This window comes from Phacochoerus africanus, chromosome X, assembly GCF_016906955.1.
Source record: "Phacochoerus africanus isolate WHEZ1 chromosome X, ROS_Pafr_v1, whole genome shotgun sequence".
NCBI lineage: Eukaryota > Metazoa > Chordata > Mammalia > Artiodactyla > Suidae > Phacochoerus > Phacochoerus africanus.
This window is the reverse complement of record NC_062560.1, coordinates 44834446-44852816: the sequence shown is the minus strand read 5'-3', so window position 1 is coordinate 44852816 and position 18371 is coordinate 44834446. Positions and strand designations below refer to the sequence as shown.

Genomic DNA, 18371 nt, shown 5'->3' with positions numbered 1-18371 from the left:
ATAAAAACTATGAAGAATAATAACATAGAGTGAAAGGAATGGAGAGTAGCAGGGCTTGAATTGCTGTTTTAGACGTGTAGTCAGGCAAGTCTTTCTGACGAGGTGACATTTTATTTTTTTCCTTTTTAGGGCTGCACTGGGGGCATATGGAAGTTCCCAGGCTAGGGGTCGAATCGGAGCTACAGCTGCCGGCCTACGCCACAGCCACAGCAACGCAGGATCTGAGCCGCGTCTGCGAACTACACCATAGCTCACGGCCATGCCGGATCCTTAACCCACTGAGCGAGGCCAGGGATCGAACCTCATCCTCATGGACACTAGTTCCACAATGGGGGAACGCCTAAAGAGATGACATTTGAGCTGAGACTCGAAAAAGAGCGCAGCCTAGAAATATTTGGAGGAAGAGCAGTCCAGGCAGAGGGAACACCAAGTGCACAGACCCCGGAGTGGGAATGAGCTTGGCAAGTATTCAAAGAACTGAACGATCAATTCATCATTCCTTAGAAATGTGAGCTGCGCCAGGCAGGGGTTTCTGTTGTTTTGTTCACTGCTGCCTCCCTGGCGCCTAGAATAGGGCCCGGCACACAGTTGGTGTTCAATACATGTTTGCTGAATTCGTTGTTTTGTTGCTTTGTTCCTTCACTCTTCCCCTAGTGATGTGCTCTGCATTTGTGCGGGGCCCTGGGAGGAGGCGTAGACAGATACGCAGAGACCCCGGAGAGCCAGGGAGGAAACGGAGCTTGTCCGAGGAGGAGTTCAAGGGTGTTGTGGGGGCAGGGTGGGTGGGAACATGGCTCCCCTGCAGAGGTGAGCAAGTTTGAGAAAGCAAGGGTTCAAGCCACTGGGCCGCTGCTCCACAGAGATGAGGGGGTGCCAGGCATTGGGGGCCCATGTTCACCCTGTGGGACGCTTCCCACGTCCTGTTTTCTTGCCTCTCACAAAGAGGATGTTTAATTTTTTTGCAAAGAAACTTGCTTCCTCCAGCAGGGCTGGGGGGATCGGGGGACAGGAGCCAGGCTCTGAACTCCCCAGGCTCTTCCCGAAGTAGGGTGTCCGCCTGCAGCTCCCACCCGGCACCCCACTGAGTGTAAAGGTGTCCTCCCCTCAGCCTCCTGAAGAGGTCAAGGAGAGGGGAGCTGCCAGGCTGGCCCGTGTGCCGGAGGGCATCTGACCACGTGAGGGAAAGACGGGGGCGGGAGGGGGGTGGTACAGGCGCAGGGGACCAGACGACAGGACTCAAAAAGCCTTGCAGTGCAGGGCGGGGGGGTGCTGCTTTGAGGGACGGAAGAGTTATCCGCGGGGAGCCTGCATGAAAGGAGAGATTAGAATCCTAAATCCAGCTCAGTGGGGGGCTGCTTTCACTGGCGGAGAATTCATTAATTCCTTTCACAAAGATGTTATTGAGCAATTACTCTCTGTCGAGCATTGTTCTTCGTGCTTTACCTGTGTTAATTCATTCAGGCTTCCCCAGGGCCCTGAGTTAGGCAGTAGTATGCCCCGGGGGAAGCTGACACAGGGAGGTTTCGAAATTTACTCCTGGCTGCGCAGCTCCTGAGTGGCAGGGCTGGGACCGCTTGCGCTGTTAACTGCTCTGTCCCTTGGCTCCCTCCCTTGAAGGCTGCCGAGCAGTGTGACCCGTTTTAATGAAAAGCAGGGGTCCACTTGGAAGAACCGACAGCAACCTAAACTGACTTTTAGTAGATTTGAGAGAAATCCCAAATGTCACACGGGTCCGAGTTACTGAACCAACCAAAGCCTTAAATGACCCTGCGAAAGAGCCTGACTTTGATGAACTAACAAAGCGCTCTTATCCCTGGCACAGCCTCAAGGCCTTGGTCAAGCTTAAAGACATCTGTTCCTTCTAAAGCAGCCTTGCCTCTGCAGCCAGATTTCATTTTCCCTTTGTTTTTCTTCCTACCAGCATACGTGGAACACCTGCTATTTGCAATGCCCTGAAATTTAGCTGAGCTCTGGGGTGCAGGGCTGGCTGAAGGCCCGCCCCTCCCCTGGGAGAGATCACTGGTGGCAGAAATAAAAATAATAACGATGATGCTATGACCCTCGTTAAGTGGCATTTATTGACCTTCTGCAGTGTGCCTTCGTGGCCCTGTGCTGGGTAGTGTCGGAGGGCCCCCGGGTGGCCCTGGGAGGGGGGAGAATGATCAGAGCAGGAAGCTGCTGCTTGGGGGGGGGGGGCGGCGGGGAGGGGGAATGGGGAGCATATGTTTTTTGGTCCAAAGTACACTAGTTCTTTGGACAGGACACTTCAGCCTTTGCTTGAAATCTAGACACCTGCCTAGGCAGTCCCCGCCCCCCCGCCCTCATTAGCCATTGGGCCAAGGCCTCTGCTGACAGGTGTCTCTTTCCCTGGCTGCCTTGGAGCACAGATGTATTATGGCTCTTGGGGGAGAGGAGTAGCAGAGGAGAGAGATCTGGAGTAGGCAGGGGTGGACAGAGGAGTGGTGTGTGTGTGTGTGTGTGTGTGTGTGTGTGAGAATTCCCTGAGGGTGTCTCATCTGCCTGTACATGTCGTCAACCACAAACCCATGTTTGTGAGCTCCTTGTGTGTCTCACTGTGTAACTTGCCCGGTTGTGTCTTGCGTCCGTGGCTGCCTATCCAACTCACTGTGTCCTCCTCAGCAACGGTATGTTGGTCCTGTCGGTTCATGCAGTTCATCTCCGTGGGGCCGTGTGTGTGTGTGTGTGTGTGTGTGTGTGTGTGTGTGTACCTGGGGTGTTTATGTGTCTCCTTGGTCATGCTCATGTGCGAGAAGTGTGTTTATCTGTGTCTCTTCCGTGTGGAGGTCTCTGATGTCTGTGTGTCTCTCTTCTTTGCTTCTCTGTCCCTGTGTTTGTGTCTCTCCTGGGTGAGGGGCTTCTAGGTCCCTGCGCCCTATAGGTATTCCTTTCTTCCTTCCTTCTTTCTTCCCTTCCAACCTTCCAACCTTCCTTTCTTCTTACCTTTCCTTTTTTTTTTTGTCTTTTAAGGGCCGCACCTGCGGCATATGGAGGTTCCCAGGCTAGGGGTCGCATCGGAGCTGCAGCTGCCAGCCTACACCACAGCCACAGCAATGCCAGATCTGAGCCTCATCTGCGACCTATACCGCATGTTACAGCAATGCTGGATCCCTAACCCACTGAGTGAGGCCAGGGATCAACCCTGCATCATTGTGGATACTAGTTGGGTTCTTAACCCACAGAGCCACAATGGGAACTCCTATAGGTGTTTTTTCTTTTGGTGCCTTGTTTCCTCTTCATGAAGCTTTAGGTGTATTTCTGGATTTCCTCTTTGTAAAGATAGTGAGTGTACTCTGTGTCCCTGCTTTTTCAGTTTGTGTGCCTTTTTTTTTCTTTCTTTTTTTTTTTTTTAGTCTTTTTGCCTTTTCTTGAGCCACTCCAGTGGCATATGGAGGTTCCCAGGCTAGGGATCTAATTGGAGCTGTAACCACCGGCCTACGCCAGAGCCACAGCAACGCCAGATCCAAGCCGCATCTGCGACCCACACCACAGCTCATGGCAACGCCAGATCCTTAACCCACTGAGCAAGGCCAGGGGTCGAACTCGCAACCTCTTGGTTCTTAGTCGGATTCATTAACCACTGAGCCACGACGGGAACTCCTCAGTTTGTGTGCCTTTATATGCATTCCTTGTGTGTGTCATCTCTGACTTGACGTGTGAATAGCTGTGTATACATGGCTGTGTGCACCTGTCCGCTTGAATACAGTTGTGCGTGTTCTGTATTATTATTATTTTTTAATGGCCACACCCATGGCCTATGGAAGTTCCCCGGGCCAGGGATTGAACCCAAGCCACTTCTGTGGCAATGCCAGATCCTTTAACCCACTGTGCCAGGTCCGGGATCAAACCCACGACTCTTGCAGTGACCCCAGCCGCTGCAGTCAAATTAGAATTTGAGGAGTTCCCATCGTGGCTCAGTGGTTAACGAATCCGACTAGGAACCATGAGGTTGCGTGTTCAATCCCTGGCCTTGCTTATGGGTTAAGGATCCGGCGTTGCCGTGAGCTGTGGTGTAGGTCACAGATGTGGCTCGGATCCCGTGTTGCTGTGGCTCTGGCATAGGCCGGCGTCTACAGCTCTGATTGGACCCCTAGCCTGGGAACCTCCATATGCGGCGGGAGCGGCCCTAGAAAAGACAAAAAAAAAAAAGAAAAAGAATTTGACCCACTACACCGCAGGGGGATCCCCTGCGCATGTGTCTGTGAACGTGGCTTCTCTGTCTGTACAATCGTGTCTGTCTGGGGATGCCTCTCCCCCCTGTGACCAGAGCTGTATGTGATCGCAAGTTCATACACAAGTTCACATGCACAGAGGTATCATCGTAGAGGCTGAATCTGGATGTTGGCCTCCAGGGCCGTCTGAACTTGGAATCGTGAGTGCATGCGTGTGTGCGTGCGTGCGTGCGTGTGTGTGAGAAAGAGAAGAGAGAGGGGTATGTGTGTGATGTCATCATCTGTGTAGAATCGTATTTGTCTGTGTGCTCTGCGTGTAGTCCTGAGTCTGCGTGTGACTTGCCTGTTGGTTCTCAATGGTGTGGCTGTGAGTCCGTGGCTGCTGATACCTGTGGGTCTGCAGTGGCTGTAAAGCGGTGTGGGCTCTTCCCTGTATCTGTCCGTGATCTCTGTGTGAGGCTCCGAGGCTGTGGGTGATGATACTTTCTGAGACTAAGTCACTCCGTGTGGCTGTATGTGGCTGTCCCGTGGCCTGGGCTTTCCATGTGCTATCTGCGTGTGTTCCGTTCAGGCTGTGTGTTCTGTGTGTGGCTGTGAGCCTGCAGGCGAGTTTGTACCTCTGTGGGTGATGGCAAGTCTGCCTCCAGCTCTGAGCCCCTGGATGGGGCTGTGATCCCTGAAATGTGCAGGTGGCGGGGGGTGGGAGGGGAGTCTCTCGCCTGCTGTGGGGAAGTAAACACCCCATCCCTCACCCTCCTCCAACTGCGGGTGGGGTGGGAGCCTCTAGGTTAGCTTTGAAGCCCCAGCCAGCCCCTGGCCTTTCCGGGAATTCTGTGCTCCCTGTGGGGGGTTGGTGGGCAGGTGGGTGGAGGGGCCTGGACAGAGGCCTCTGGTCCACCTGGACCTCCAGCAGCCCAGTCAAGTTGGGCCTGGACCCCATGTCCACCCTGCCTGACTTCCTGCAGGAGACACATGCCTTGCCTGGGACCGACGTGCCTGTCACATGCTCGAATGGAGTCAACAGACAGACCCCTATAGAAGAGAGACAGACAGACAGACAGTGGAGCTCCTTGGTTAGGGTGTGGACAGGCTCCACCCAACGCCTGGGCTGGGGTCCAGGACTTCAGGGTGTGCCTAGTCCGCAGGCAGTGTCTCCACCACCTCCACCCAACCACAAATGCCCACCCCGCCTCCCTCCAGGGATCCCTGAGAGCAGCTAGGATCCTCTCTCTCAGCTAGGCTGTCGGTCTAAGGTCAGCCTATGGTGGCCTGGTCATGTCTCTCCCTGCACCTGTCCCACTGCTGTCCCCAGGTCTGTCTGCTCCCCTGCCTGAATCAGACTTCCTCTACCCGTTGCCCCCTGCCCCTCCACTTGTCTCTCTGCCTCTGCCTCTGCCACTACCTCTGTTCCCTCGTCTCTCTGGGCTAGTGGGTCCATCCCTAACTTCTCTTCGGGGATGTTTCAGGCCGGGTCCACCTGTCCATCTGCCAGTGTGTCTCCTGTTTATTACTGGCCCTGACTGCATTCGTCCCTGGAGCTGGCATGAGCCTGGCCTTGCCCCCTATTTCTGAGTCTGTCTGTATGTCTCTTTCTCCCCTGACTGCCCATCTGCCTGTCCACCATTCCTCCACACCCTTTCTGTCTTTCTGTCCCCTTGTCAGCTGGCCTTGTGCTGTTCCTTCTGCCTGTCTGTCTCTCTTTGGGGGGCATTTCTCTTACCATCTGTGCCCCCCTCCCACCCCCCCCTTGCCTGGCCATCCACCCCATCCTTCTGTGTGTCTGACAGTTCTCTCTTTCTTTCTGTCCCTCTCCCTAGGTGGGATCTACTCCATGGATCTGTCAATCCATCTCCCCCGCCAATCCCCCAAATCTCTGTCTCCTCACCCGTGAATTCAGATGGAGGGGAGACACACTCGCGTTCCACCTCCCCCCCCCCACCCCAAGCACCAGAAGAGGGAAACTGAATTAAAGTTAAAACTTTACGAGGAAAAAAAAAAAAAAAAAAAAACCAAAACCCGCGGGTCAATTGGGGCACGGTCAGTGCTGATTAGCTACGGAGAGAGCCCGGCGGCTGCTGATTGGTCAGAGGGCAGGCGGAGGCAGGGTCTGGCTGAGCGGGAGCCCAGTGCCACCGCCGGCGGGGTCCCAGAGCCCTATTCCTGAGTTGCTGCCGCTTCAGAAGCTGAGAGGAGCAGGGAGGTGAGGAGGGGGCGTTGGCCATGGGGCGGGGGCGGGGGCGGGGGTGTGTGGGGTGCTCCTGAGACCCCAAAGCACGAATGGGGGTTCCGGGAGGGGGCTGGGGGGGGACTGCAGACCTTTTTTAGCACTTAGGGCGGAATTGAATGGGAGGGGGAGTCCCTGATGCCAGGAAATGAACTTCAGGAGTCGGCGAGCATCTCCAGAGGGTGCTCGATGCTAAGGAAGGGTCTCCTGGAGAGCCTTGCCCCACCCCAGAAGGGGGATTCGGCTTTTGGGGGAAGGGGTGTCCTGGAGGCGGTTTGAGCAACGATGGGAACCTCGAAAGAGGATTTCTGAGATCAGCGTTCCCAGGAAGAGAGGCTGGGGGCTGAGGGCTTCTTTAGAAGACAGGGGCTCCAGGCTTGTGTGGCCCTGGGGCAGGGGTGGGGGTGGGGGGAAGAAGGCGCTTCTGATGAATGTCCCAGAGGCAGCTCATCCTCAGGAGGGGACCTTAGGGCTCGTGGCCAGGTTCCTGAGACACCCCGAGCCCGGAAAGGATCTCGAGTCTGGAAGGGTGTCTAAAGTGACTTGTACTAAAATAGGAGTGTGTAAGACTTGACGAGGCCCTCGGAAAATACCTCTCTAGTCCCTAGAAAGGGGATTCATGCGGGGGCGGGGGGCGCCTGGGTCCCTTCTATCTCTGGAAGCGGGGGCTCAGTTTGGGGAATTTGGACTCTAGTAAGTATCTTCAGAGTTGTGGCAGAGAGCAGTTGGCCGCCTCCCGGAGCTGGGGTCCCAAGCCAGCGCCCCCCAAGCCCCCCCTCCAAGCCCCAGCCCCTTCAACAGGTTGCATCAGCTCTGGGCTCAGGCTTGCGGCCCAGGCGGGGGAGGAGGGGGGTAGGGGGGCGTTAGGAGGGGTGGGGCAGCAGGCGGACACGTGTCCCAGTGAGGAGTGAGAGGCCTACCACTCGGTGAGGGTGGAGGGAAGGAGGGGGCGGGTGTGCGGGGGGGGGGGGGGGGGGGGGGGGGGTACCGGGAAAGGGAAGAGAGACAGCCAGAGAGAGTGAGTCTGGGGTCTGGGAGGACAGGCTATCCCGGCTCTAGGTGACCATCTGGTCCCCTGCGGGGCCCATGTGTCTCTCTCTGTCTCCCCCTCCCTCTCTCTTTTCCTCTCTCTTGCTCTCTCTCTCTCTCTCTCTCTCTCTCTCTCTCTCTCTCTCTCTCTCTCTCTCTCTGCCCTATTTTTCTCCATGCCTCTCTGAGTAACTGTTGGCCTCTCTCCCCCTCTGATTCCCTTCTCTGTCATCTCTTTCTCCGGCGGCCTTTCCCTCTAATCTCCAGTTCTTTCCACTCATTGCCCCATCTCTCTTCATCCCTCTGCTCCTGTTCGCCTCCTCATCTCATCTCTGTGTCTCAGTGTCTGCATCTGGCCATCAAGTGGGGGAGGGGGCTCCTGAGACCCCCTCCCCATCCCAAGGCATGGATGGGGATTCCGAGAGTGGGGCTCCCGGGGTGCCCTGGAGACATTTGTTTTAGCCTTTAGTGCGGCATTGAATGGGAGAGGGAGTCCCTGATCCCAGGAAATGAATTCAGGAGTGGGTGAGCGTCTCCAGCAAGTGGCCGTCGGACCCCCAAGCCTCTTCTTCTGATTCTCCCCACTCTGGAGGCCCCCTGCGTCTGTCTCTGACTCCCCCAGCCCCCCTTTCTCTGCCCGCAGGATGGAACTGCAGGATCCAAAGATGAATGGAGCCCTCCCCGGGGGTGCTGTGGAGTGAGTCTGGGGGGGGCGGCAGGGTGAGGTGCCTCAAGGGGTTGAGGTCAGGGGTCAGGAGTCCCTTCTCAGCAGCCTCAATGTGCCTGCCTATTCCAGCTACAGGCAGGAGCGAGAGGGCTTCCTGCCCAGCCATAGTCCTGCTCCAGGGAGGAAGCCGACCCAGTTCATGGATGTGAGTGAACCCCCCCCCCCCCCCAAGCAAGATCTGTCCCAGCTGCACCTTGCCCAGCTCCGCTCCTCCCCTGCTGCTCCCTCTTCCCGGTTACTCCCTTCAGCTGTTTTGCCTCTGGTCGCTGCTGCCCCACCCTCCCCCCTCCCTCTCCAGCTGCTCCCCTCTAAAATCTCCCCTCATTCTTCCCTTCCCAGCTCTTCCCAGCTCCTCTCCCTCTCCCAGCTCCTTCCCATCTTCAGATCCTTCCACCCAGCCCAGCCCAGCCCTGCCCTGCCCAGGGGGGGGGCTTCTCCCCCGCCTCTAGTCTCTCCCAGGCCCCAGCACTGGTCTCCTTACCTGTCCCCCTCCCCACGTGTGCCCGGGCCTTGCCCCTCACCCGCAGTTCGAGGGGAAGACATCGTTTGGAATGTCAGTGTTCAACCTCAGCAACGCCATCATGGGCAGCGGCATCCTGGGGCTGGCCTATGCCATGGCCCACACGGGGGTCCTCTTCTTCTTGTGAGTCCTAGGCAGTCTGGGGGAAGGGGAGGGGTGTTGCGGGGCAGGAGGGAGGCCTAGGGACCAAGTCCGAGCTGTGCCATCTGCCACAGGGCCCTGCTGCTCTGCATTGCTCTTCTGTCTTCGTACTCCATCCATCTCCTGCTGACCTGTGCTGGTGTTGTAGGTGAGACCCAGAGCTCAGCTCAGATCTTGGAACCCAGACCCCAGACCTCACACTCGATTCTCTGGACTCCAGACCCCAAGCTACAGCCTGGCCCCCAGACCTTATCTGGACTCCCAGATTCCCAGCTCCCAGTCCCCAACCCCTACCTCTCAGTCTGGCCCTCAAACTCCATTGCTCAGACCCTCCCTAGCCCTAGACCATGCCAGTCTACCTCTAACCCCCACTCCTCAGTCCCCAGCATACCTAGCCGTGGAAGCCAGCCCCAGGACGCAGAGTCCCCCTCACCCCCACTCCTCAGCCCCCAGCTCCCAAGCTCCCACTGGCCCCAGATCTTAGACTTCACTCTCACCCTGGCCTCAGTCCATATCCTGCTCCGGAGATTCCCCACTACTCCCGTCCGGCCCCCAACCTTCTCCCTGGCCACAGATCCCACGTTCCAAACGCCGGCCCCAAGCGCAACCCAAGCAGCTGAACCCTCAGCTCTGGCTCCCGGGAATCAGACCCAGTTACCCCAAGGCCCCGGTTCCCCCCAGACGCTCTGGCCCCCACATCACCCCTGGCCTGGCCTCCTAGACCCACAACCCTCTCTCTTCCGTTCCTCTTCCCCCACCAGGCATCCGAGCCTATGAACAGCTGGGACAGAGGGCACTGGGGCCTGCGGGGAAGGTAGTGGTGGCCGCGGTCATCTGTCTGCACAATGTTGGGGGTGAGGACTCTGGGAGGTGGGGACCAGCTCGGGGGAAGAGTGGGGGGACGAGGTGGGCTTCCCCAGGCTGGGGTGGGAGGGAGATGAGGGGAAGCCTTCTGCTTATACCTGCCCCCACCTGCACCAGCCATGTCCAGTTACCTGTTCATCATCAAATCCGAACTCCCCCTGGTTATCGGCACTTTCCTGGACATGGACCCTGAGGGGTGAGTGTGCAACACCCCTTGGCTCTGGCCCACAGACCACTGATTCTGCCTGTGAGGTCCGGCTGCTAACTTCGACTCTGCGTCCAGCTGACTCCCAGGTCTTCTATTTTGAGACTGTTGGGCAGGCCGATTTGGTCAGACCGCGACTCCTATGTATTGTGAGGCCAGCAGTAGGTGCGCACTGTTGCCCTGGCTCTAGGAGTCCAGTGAGCCCGTGTGGGTTTTTTTTGTTTTTTTTTGTTTTTTGTTTTTTGTTTTTTTGTGACTGCTCTGGCTGACTCAGCGTGTCCAGTGTCCTCTGATGCTGACCGTGTGGCTGTACCTATCCCGTAGACCCAAACTCTGTCCCTAGGTTTGATTCTGTGACTCCGGCAACTGGCAGATTCTCTGCCATCTGTACGATAGCTGACCGCAGCTGTGTCCTGTATACTGTGATTCTAGCCATGTGTGCTTGGCATTTGCTTACTCTGACTTTCTCTGTCCAGTGGATTCTGTTTGATTCTGGGTCCATTAGGCTGGCTCAATCTGTCTAGCGACAAGTGTATGGTCACTGACTCCAACAGAGTATGTTCACGTGTGCATGCAATGTACCGTGATGCCAGCTATGGACCTGTGATTTGCTCTGACTGTATGAGACGTTTTCTCTGTGTTGAGTTTGGTGACCATTGTTCTGGCAAATTCTTTCTGGCTGTTTTTGTCCTCTGACTGTGTATGTCCTCTGTATTATGGATCCAACCGTGTATGTTTGGCGATTGTTCTGAGTATGCATCCAGCTGACTGCATGCTTAATTCCGGATCCATCTGCTGGCTGAATCTGTTTAGTCGTTTGCATTTAAGAGCCAATTCTTTTTATCCTGTTAGATCTTTGGTTTGATCCCGAATGCATCCAGATAGCTTACAGTCTATGTGACTAAACGTTGTCTCATTGTTATAATTAGCTCCCACTGTGTATAGGACCAGTGATGCTCCGTTGGTTTATGTCTGTGTAACTGTGTGTCTAAGATAGAAAGAGAATGTGTGAATGCCTGGAACATAGTAAATGGTTAAGAAAATTCTTTTTGAGTTCCTGTCGTGGCACAGCAGCAACAAATTTGACTAGGAACCATGAGGTTGCAGGTTCGATTCCTGGCCTCGCTCAGTGGGTTAAGGATCCGGCGTTGCTGTGAGCTGTGGTGTAGGTCGCAGACGTGGCTCAGATCCTGCGTTGCTGTGGTGTAGGCTGGCAGCTGTAGCTCCAATTCAATCCCTAGCCTTGGAACTTCCATATGTTGTGGGTGCGGCCCTAAAAAACAAAAAAAGAAAAGAAAAGAAAATTATTTTGAATAAATGAGCAGGCGTTCAGCCAATTCTGTATTAACAGGCTATCTTGCCCGGCTACCTCCCTCCGATATCTGTACAGCTCCTGCTCTTTCTTTGAGTTTGGTTCCAACAGTGTGGCCAGCTGGCCAATTCTGTCTCTATTTCCATCTCTGTGTGGCCAAATTGGTCCAGCTGCTCTCAGGTGCTCCACAAACCTCGAGCTGTTCAAACAATGACACACGGGTGTTTCTCTTTGTCTGACTGCATTGTTGCCTGCCTTCCAGAGCATCAGACTGTTGTTCTACCTGTCAGACATACCAGGGTCATGACTCACTCTGTGTCTGGTATCTTGCCTTCGACTCTGTGAGTCTGGCTGATTTGGGGTGTTGCTCGCGCCTCTGGCTATCGGTCTGCTTGAGGTTTGATGGCACGGTTTCGTCCAGCTGTGTGTGTGTGTGTGTGTGTGTGTGTGTGTGTGTGTGTGTTTGTGTGTGTGTGTGTGTGTGTGTGCTCTCAGCTCTGTCCCTCTCACGGCGTGTGACTGACTGATCATCCGTCTGGCTGTTTCTGTCATCCTCGTGTGCCGTTTGTCACCCTAACCACCTGGGTGACTTCTCACAGCCGAGGGGTCAGCTTCTCTCTCCTGACTGCGTGCAGAAACCTCTCTGTCCGGCTGTCGTCTGTGAGTGCCTGCCTGACAGTTGTCTTTGGTAGGCAGCAGGTCACTTTATTTGCCTGTCTCCTTAGGGACTGGTTCTTGAAGGGAAACCTCCTCATCATTATCGTCAGTGTGTTAATCATCCTGCCGCTGGCCCTCATGAGACACTTGGGTAAGAGACTTACTGTGTTGGTCATCGGATAGTGGAATTAGAGGAGGGGAGCCAGATTCAAAGACTCTCCCTTTTGGGAGGTCCTGTGGTGGCTCAGCTGGTTAAAGACCCGACCATGTCTCTCTGAGCACACAGGTTCGATCCCTGGCCTCACTCAGTGGGTTAACGATCAGGCATTGCCGCAAGCTGTGGGGTAGGTTGTAGATGTGGCTTGGATCTAGCATTGCGGGGCTGTGGCACAGGCTGGCAGCTGTAGCTCCAATTCGCCCCCTGGCCTGGGGACGTCCATATGCCGAAAGTACGGCTGTAAGAAAAAAAACTGACAAACAAACAACCCCCCCCCCAAACAATCTCCCAGAGTTCCCGTCATGGCACAGTGGTTAATGAATCCTACTAAGAACCATGAGGTTGCGGGTTCGATCCCTGGCCTTGCTCACTGGGTTAAGGATCTGGCGTGGCTGTGAGCTGTGGTATGTTGGTTGCAGACTCGGCTCAGATCCTGCGTTGCTGTGGCTGTGGCGTAGGCCGGAGGCTACAGCTCCGATTAGACCCCTAGCCTGGGAATCTCCATGTGCCGTGGAAGCAGCCCTAGAAAAGGCAAAAAGACGAAAAAAAAAAAAAAAGAATCTCCCTTTTCAAGGGCTATGGAATACCAGGGGAGAGCTTATTTGATGTAGGTTTTAACAGATGAATAGGAGTTTGTTAAAGGCGGGGTGTGTGTGTGTGTGTGTGTGTGCCAATCCAGGTAGAAGCAGAAGTTTGTGCAAAGTGTAGCAAAATTGGGGTCAGGGGGGCCTTGAAGATCAGACTTATGGGTTGACATTTGCTGTAGGAAGGGGTCCCTTGATTTCTGAGTTTCCGTATATTGCCCTTGCAGGCTACCTGGGGTATACCAGTGGTCTCTCTCTGACCTGTATGCTGTTTTTCCTCATTTCGGTGAGTCTGAGGGAGAAGGACACGATGAAGTCCAGAAAGAGTTTGGGGCATCAGGACATGGCCTTGCCCATGACCTCGCCTCCCTCCCCTCCCTCCCCCAGGTCATCTATAAGAAGTTCCAGCTTGGCTGTGTCGTAGGCCATAATGAGACGGCCGTGGAGAGTAAGGGCCCCTCGAGCCTTCCCACCCAGGGGCTCAACACAAGCTGTGAAGCCCAGATGTTCACAGCTGACTCACAGGTTGGTGGGCAGACCTGCGTCTCTGCCTTGCACCGCACGCAGGCCCTCTGGTTCCATTACACGCTGTGCTCTGCTCAGCGTGGAGCCATGTGTGGGACATCTGGGACTTCGGTGTGTCTCATAATGGAGAGGAGTGGTGGGGCCAGGGGTTGGGGTGGGGAGGAAAGGTTGGAACCCTGTTGGCTCTAATCTCTGGGCCCGGGGTCACTCCCCCCAGATGTTCTACACAGTGCCCATCATGGCTTTCGCCTTCGTCTGCCACCCCGAGGTGCTGCCCATCTACACGGAACTTTGCCGGTGAGTGGGCAGGCCAGTGGGCATGCGTGATGGGGAAGCACGTAGGGGGGATAGTCAGGAGGTCTGATTATCCCTATAGCAGTCCTGGCTCTAGAGCTGGATTGTGACTAGAGGGTGCCAAAGGAGGAGTTTGAGGTGGCCAGGAGGCCCTGGGGGATGTAGAGAAGTGACTGTTTACTAATTGGGGCTTAAACACTCTACTCTTGGAGTTCCTGCTGTGGTGCCATGGGATCAGCGACATCTTGGGAGCCCTGGGATGCAGGTTTGATCCTTGGCCCTACCCAGGGGATGAGGGATCTGGCGTTGCCACAGCTGCAGCTTAGGTCTCAACTGCAGCTCCAATCTGATCCCTGGCCTTGGAACCCAAAAAAAAAAAAAGAAAAAAAAAAGCATTCTACTCTTTTCACATCTAGTACAAGTGTGACTGGACAAGTGGGGAGGCTGAGATGATCAGAGGGAGGTGGTGGATACTGGGATGGGATGGGGAATGGGGATGGTCAGATGGAGAGGGATGCGGATGGACAAGGGAGGGCAGGGATGATATGGGGGGGGGTGTGGATGATCAGGCAGGCGGACCACATCCACATGGGTGATCAGATGGAAGGGAGGGGAAGTGACAGTCATGGCAGAGAGAGGCAGAGGCAGAAACAGCCCAGGATGGTCATATGGGGTGGACAGAGAAGGGAGGCTTGGCTTTTTTTTTTTTTTCACATGGCAGGCAGGGTAGAGCTGGGCATCCCAGTGTGTACTTGCTGACCATCAGCTCTGGGAGGAGGGGACTCTGGAGGGTGGGGGCTGGCCTTGAGGGGCCTGGACCAAGTGTAGGGGTCTGGGCATGACAGTTCTGTGATCTCTGTACCTCAGGCCCTCCAAGCGCAGAATGCAGGCCGTGGCCAACGTGTCCATTGGGGCCATGTTCTGCATGTATGCGCTCACAGCCACCTTTGGATACCTCACCTTCTACAGTGAGTGGGGCTGGGGCCAGGGTTGGGTGGGAGCTGGGGTGGGGGCTGAGCAGACTGCTGGGCAGGAGCCAGAGCACCTCCCTCCCATGTCCTCAGACCCATCAATTTCCAAAGGGAGGGTAGGCATCACACGTGGAGATTTCGTCACGATGTGTGTGGGGGGAGGGGGGCACGAGCGCATGTACACGCTTGTGTTTCTGGGACACTGGTCCTGGTGCTCCCACCACATCCTGGATCCCGTGTCCCATGTCCCAGGCAGCGTGGAGGCAGAGATGCTGCACATGTACAGCCAACAGGACCTGCTCATCCTCTGTGTGCGCCTCGCCGTGCTGCTCGCTGTGACTCTCACTGTGCCAGTTGTGCTGTTCCCTGTGCGTTGGGGGCGAGGGTGGGGCTGTGGAGTGGAGGGACATGGATAGATGGGTAGAGGGCATAGGTATGGATGTTTGGATGGAGGGTAGAGATGGGAGTGGATGGATGGATGGATGGAGGGATGGATGGATGGATGGAAGAGGCTAGGACGGGCTGACAGGGAAGGCAGAATTATCAAATGGGCAGAGGGCAAAACTTAAAAAAAAAGATGGTCAGATACAAGGAGGACATAGACGGCTGAACACAAAGAGTCAAGGGGATGGGGTAGTCAGTTGAAGGAAGGAAGCCCGGGTATATGGATAGATAGAAGAAGCAGGCAGGAATGATCAGACAGAGGGTAGAGGCATAGAGAGATGGACATTCAGTGTGAAGATAACTGGAGTGGGCAGAAAGAGGGTGAAGGGAGAGGTAGAGGTGTAGGAGACCCAGGCTTTTAGTTGGATGACTAGACAGCGGAGGGAGATGGAGGTAGTCAGATGGAGAGAGAGGCAGGGAGCTCAGGGTGGAAGGACAGGTGGGCAGTTGGACAGGGAGAGGCAGAGATAGTTGGAGAGAGGAGGAGGCAATTATTTCAGATGGTGGATGATGGCACAGAGGGATGATCAGACAGAAGGGAGGCAGGATGCTCCTTCAGAAGGTGGAGGCATGGCTGCATCATCAGACAGGGGAAGATATATTCAGATGGAGGGGAAATCAGGGATTGCAGGCAGAGGGCAGGGTTAGAGGCAGATAACTACATGGAAGGGGAGGCAGCACTTGAGCCCTGACCCGTGTCCTCCCCTCCTCTGGTCCCAGATCCGCCGGGCTCTGCAGCAACTGCTCTTCCCAAGCAAAGCCTTCAGCTGGCCACGCCATGTAGCCATAGCCCTGATCCTGCTTGTCTTGGTCAATGTCCTCGTCATCTGCGTGCCAACCATCCGGGATATCTTTGGGGTTATTGGTCAGTACCCCCAACCCTAGTCCCAGATCCCATTTCACATGGGCCTTATTACCCTCAGACCTGACATTGATCTGTCCCTCCTGTTGTCCTCCAGGGTCCACCTCAGCCCCCAGCCTCATTTTCATCCTTCCCAGCGTCTTCTACCTCCGCATTGTACCCTCTGAGGTGGAGCCTCTCTACTCCTGGCCCAAGATCCAGGTGAGCATGCTGGGGGGAAGGCTGGGGAAAGAGGGAGCCTTCTGAGGCGAGAGCACTCTGGGATGGCTAGAGATGGAAGGAACATTTTCAGGAGGGGAGTTGAGGAGGGGAGGGGGCAGATGGTCTGGAAGAATGAAGGAGATTGTCTTAGGAAGGACTTGGGTAGACAGCATTGACGGGGTCTGAGAAGACAGAGGGAGCACTCAAGAAGGGGCCGGCTTACAGGAAGCCTTCTTTACACACATGGAAGGAGCACTGTTAGGTGAGGGTTGGAACATTTTCAAGGAGGATGGGGGAGAATACTCCCTGAAAGGTACTAGGTGGATGGAAGGATAATTCACGGGAAGGAGCTGGTTTTAAGGAAAGGAGACGGGGCGTTCCCATTGCGGTGCAGTGGAAACGAACCCAACTAGTATCCACGAGAATGCAGGTTCGATCCTTTGCCTCGCTCAGTAGGTCGGGGATCTGGTGTTGCCGTGAGCTGTGGTGTTAGGTCACAGGTGTGGCTCGGATTCCACATTGCTGTGGCTGTGGTGTAGGCCGGCAGCTGCAGCTCAGATTCGACCCCTAGCCTGGGAACCTCTATATGCTGTGGGTACGGCCCTAAAAAGCAAAAAAAAAAAAAAAAAAAAAAAGAAAGAAAGAAAAGAAAAGAAAAAAAAGGCGGGTCAAAAATGAATGGAACATTCTCTGGAGGAGCTCGGGTGTAGAGACCCAACCAGTGCCATCTTTTCTCCCTGTCATCCACAGGCTCTGTGCTTTGGTGTCCTGGGGGTCCTCTTCATGGCGATCAGTCTAGGTTTCATGTTTGCCAACTGGGCCACAGGCCAGAGCCATGTATCTGGACACTGACCAAGCCCTGCTCTGCCTGTGCCCCTGTGCGCATGCACCTGTGCGTATGGAGGAAGATGGGGCTGCTCTCCCGGGTCCCTCCTGCCTGGGTGTGGAGGTGGCTGGTTCCCATCAACATGGCTGTTGGAGGTAGGGGGCCACAGAGGCTGCAGAATGGTCCACTCCCCTCCTCCCCAGGGATGCTGAGCTTGGATCATGGCCCCAACCCCAACCCCACGGGAGGAGGGGGATGCCAGGTCCTTGGGGGAGCCCCTGCCCAGCCCAGTCGTTTCTGCCTCCTCCTGGCAGAAGCTGTTTGTCAGGATCGCCCTGGAGCTAAAGGGGAAAAATAAAGATGCTCAATTGCAACTCTGGTTTCGGTCTTTGATCTCTTTCTAGGGCTTCTTGGGGGAGCCTGCCTATGTTCAGACAGGGGTAAACTGAGGCCCTGAGGGTAGGACTGTGCCAGCTCTGATCTGTTGACTCATTCTTCCCCACTTTAGTAGCTCCACTACTCAACTCATAGATCTGTTCACTTGCTCACTCAGGAAGCATCTCTCGAGAGCCTGGCACTGTCCTAGGTGCTGGGGATATAGCAGTGGATCCAGCAGACAATAATCCCTTAAGCTGATGTTCTAGCACAAGAAAGGGCAAACTATGGCCTGCAGGCCTAATTTAGTCCACTGCCCACTTTTGTACATTCCCAGAGCTAAGAATGGTTTGCACATTTCTAAACGGTTGAAAAAAAATTAAAAGAAGAATCTGTGACACTTGAAAATTAACATGAAGTTCAAACCTCAGTGTCTGCAAAGAAAGTTTTATTAAAACAGGGAGTTCCTGGAGTTCCCATTGTGGCTCAGCAGAAACGAATCTGACTAGTATCCATGAGGATGCAGGTTTGATCCCTGGCCTTGCTCAGTGGGTTAAGGATCCATTGTTGCCATGATCACAGACTCTGTTCAGATCTGGTGTTGTTGTGGCTGTGGCATAGGCTGGTGGCTATGGCTCCAATGGGACCCCTAGCCTGGAAACCTCCATATGCTGCAGATGCGGCCCTAAAAAAAAAAAAAAAAAAAAGAGAGAGAGACAAAAACAAAAACAAAAAAACCCCAGGGAGTTCTCATTGTGGCTCAGCAGGTTAAGAACCCGACTAGTATCCATAAAGATGTGGGTTTAAGCCCTGGCCTCGCTCAGTGGGTCAAGGATCTGGCATTGCCGTGCGCTGCAGTATAGGTCACAGATGTGGCTTGGGTCCCAAGTTGCTGTGGCTGTGGCGTAGGCTGGCAGCTGCAGCTCTGATTCTGCCCCTAGCCTGGGAACCTCGAGATGCCACAGGTGCCGTCCTAAAAATAAAAAATAAAAAATAAAAAACCACAGTCACACTTGTTCATTTACACATCGTTGGGGGTTCTTTAGTGCTACAACAGCAGAGCTGAGAAGTTGCAACAGAGACCATAGGGCTCACAAAACCTAAGCTATTTATTATCTGGTCCCTTTCAGGAAAAAATTGCTGATCCTGATCTAGCAAAAGAGGAAATGAGATAGTCATTTTTTTTTGTCTTTTTGCCTTTTC

At 54.9% G+C, this 18371-nt stretch overlaps 1 protein-coding gene across 3 annotated transcripts; it reads left to right on the top strand.

Moving 5' to 3' along the window:
* The first annotated feature begins 6275 nt into the window (after window positions 1–6275).
* SLC38A5 (solute carrier family 38 member 5) lies at window positions 6276–17167 on the top strand. 3 transcript variants are annotated; one of them, XM_047765282.1, is made up of 16 exons: window positions 6276–6390; window positions 8087–8140; window positions 8240–8315; window positions 8698–8813; window positions 8906–8979; window positions 9593–9685; window positions 9813–9891; window positions 11938–12020; window positions 12898–12956; window positions 13058–13195; window positions 13413–13492; window positions 14357–14457; window positions 14713–14828; window positions 15625–15769; window positions 15864–15967; window positions 16718–17167. In XM_047765282.1, exons 2-16 carry the CDS (start codon window positions 8088–8090, stop codon window positions 16817–16819), a joined length of 1419 nt encoding a protein of 472 aa, XP_047621238.1. In that variant the 5' UTR covers window positions 6276–6390; window position 8087; the 3' UTR covers window positions 16820–17167. The 3 variants fall into 3 exon arrangements, with proteins under 3 accessions (XP_047621238.1, XP_047621237.1, XP_047621236.1); XM_047765281.1 differs by having other exon boundaries at window positions 8216–8315; XM_047765280.1 differs by having other exon boundaries at window positions 8213–8315.
* The last annotated feature ends 1204 nt before the right edge of the window (window positions 17168–18371 follow it).